The 2037-nt window shown below is 38.7% G+C and overlaps 1 protein-coding gene across 8 annotated transcripts in view; it reads right to left on the bottom strand.

Annotated features, from left to right (window-relative positions):
* ARHGAP24 (Rho GTPase activating protein 24) overlaps positions 1–2037 on the bottom strand; it is a 181852-nt gene that overhangs the window by 123129 nt on the left and 56686 nt on the right. For 6 of the 8 annotated variants that reach the window (XM_083836009.1, XM_083836006.1, XM_083836010.1 and 3 more), the window contains one exon: positions 740–827. The exons of 1 other annotated variant lie outside the window; for it this stretch is intronic. In XM_083836009.1, coding sequence (XP_083692135.1) covers positions 740–827 — 88 coding nt within the window. Of the gene's footprint in view, positions 1–739; positions 828–2037 lie in introns of those variants that run through there. One more of the 8 variants, XM_083836014.1, reaches the window with a different exon arrangement.

Raw genomic sequence — 2037 nt, 5'->3', positions numbered from 1 at the left:
CTGGGTTTAAGAGCAAGAGCATAGAGATCGATTTCAATAAACATTATCTACAATTCACCATTTTAAATAGCCATAATAGGAAACTACACTGGAAGGTAATATGGGGATTAAGAGAATATATTGAATAAACACAGTGGGCTAACCAGATGTGGAGACACTTATCAAATCACTCCAGTAATACAGGCAGTTAGGAGTACCACTCAGTTGGCAGGGTAACATTCTTTAGACAAACCCACTCCCAGAAAAACATAAACAAGAAAAGCCAGGCTAAAAACAAGTTTAGGTTTCAAAGCAGCAATGCTCGGTGTTGTTATCCACCCCCAGGGACAGGGTAGCAACATTAGGTGCTGCTACCGGTGCCATCAGACCACAGGCTACTCTGAGAAGCTGTTGCTGCCAAGTAACTGATCCCTTTATTGCCAGTAGAAGCTCCATTTTGTGACATCCAATACCATCTGAAATAATTGCACAATACACTTGTACCGCCTGTATTCCACAACACCTGGCTGCAAAGCAATCATACATTACACTGACAAACAAAAACCACATTGTTTTCCTATGCTGCCCAGAGGTAAGTGAAAAAAATACATGAATCAGAGTATTAACAAATTAACCATTTTTTTTTTCCTTAAATCGAATCATTAATCACCTTCAGCTTCTGTTCTGGCCGAACAGATGTGGCCATTCGTCACTGAGAATACAAGTGCAAACAGTTTGTACAAGGAGCAGAATATCCTACCTGGAACAACTTCAAAAAGGAACTTCCCTGGACTTTCTTCATTGCAGGGGTGCTCAATTACTCTGTTGCCAGGCAGAAAGATGGTACCCTAAGGAAAAAAGCAACATCAAATAGGGGATCAAAACTGCTACCTGACTTTGGATAGACAAATGCTTCCTTTTTTTTCTTTTTGGCAGCAGCATACATGAATGCGTGTTATTGCTCCTGGCCAGCTGATTTCCAAAGCAAGACTGAGGAGGGATTATCCAAAAAGCCAACATCATAGAACACCTTAATTAACAAAGGCATTCAGTAATAGCTATAACCTTTTTTTTTTCTCCACCCATCTGTTAGGCTTTTAATACCATGCAGATTTTTGTACCACTCAGACCTAAGTGTGCTGCAGGGGACACTTATCTGAGACTGAAGGGGTTGGTTTGATGCATTCACTGCTATGACCTTCACTAAGAGCAGGACTGCCAACTGGTGGAAACAGGACAAGGAACATGAGACAGCCTTCTCACAACAGAGAATTCAAAACCAAATAGAAGAATTAACCCAAAGAATATGTAACTTTAAAAAGCACTGTTAACAACATGTACTTTATGTCACACGCCATAAACCATTATGACTGGTATAATTTTGCTGCCCATTGTAATTTCCAGCTTGAACTGTTTCTATCGAAAAAAGCTCTACATGCATCATGGGATGAGCAGAATGGAGTCTTCGCTCTGGAGCAAATTTCAGTGGCTCAGGAGCTTGTGTCGGTGAATACATAAACATACTTACGGTAATTACACACCATGTTATTCAATTAAACAAAACAACACAAAATTAAGGAGACCTAGCCTACAGCACTGTAACCTAAAATCAATTTATGAGTCAGTAAATGAAAACTGCACTTAAATTGGCTGTGAATTCATTAGCTGTACGCATGCAGTCTCATTACAATGTGATGCTTTCTGATTCTTTGATGTACAATCCCTTCAATATTTATTTCACAGTGAGCTGTCATAATGACAGACTTTTAAGAACCTAAGAACAAAACAGTCATAATATTTGTAACTTCAGCTCTTTTGTTGTACAGATGAAACTTACTTCCCCTACTAGAATGCAAAGCCTAAATCCCACATGGCAGCTACATTTATTTGAAGCGATCTCAGCAACACCATACAGAACACTGCTCTTATTTAAAAAGAAAACATGCTCTCAATTGCTAATATATTTTAGTATTTTTAAAACTACTATTGGAAACATTGAAGCATATGAAATACATACATATGTTTTTCTAAACACATATGCGGAGGACCATGGGCTGT

Source organism: Anser anser (genome assembly GCF_964211835.1).
Source record: "Anser anser genome assembly, chromosome: 4".
Lineage (NCBI taxonomy): Eukaryota > Metazoa > Chordata > Aves > Anseriformes > Anatidae > Anser > Anser anser.
The sequence above is the reverse complement of the archived record's forward strand: the minus strand, read 5'-3'. Positions and strand labels throughout refer to the sequence as shown.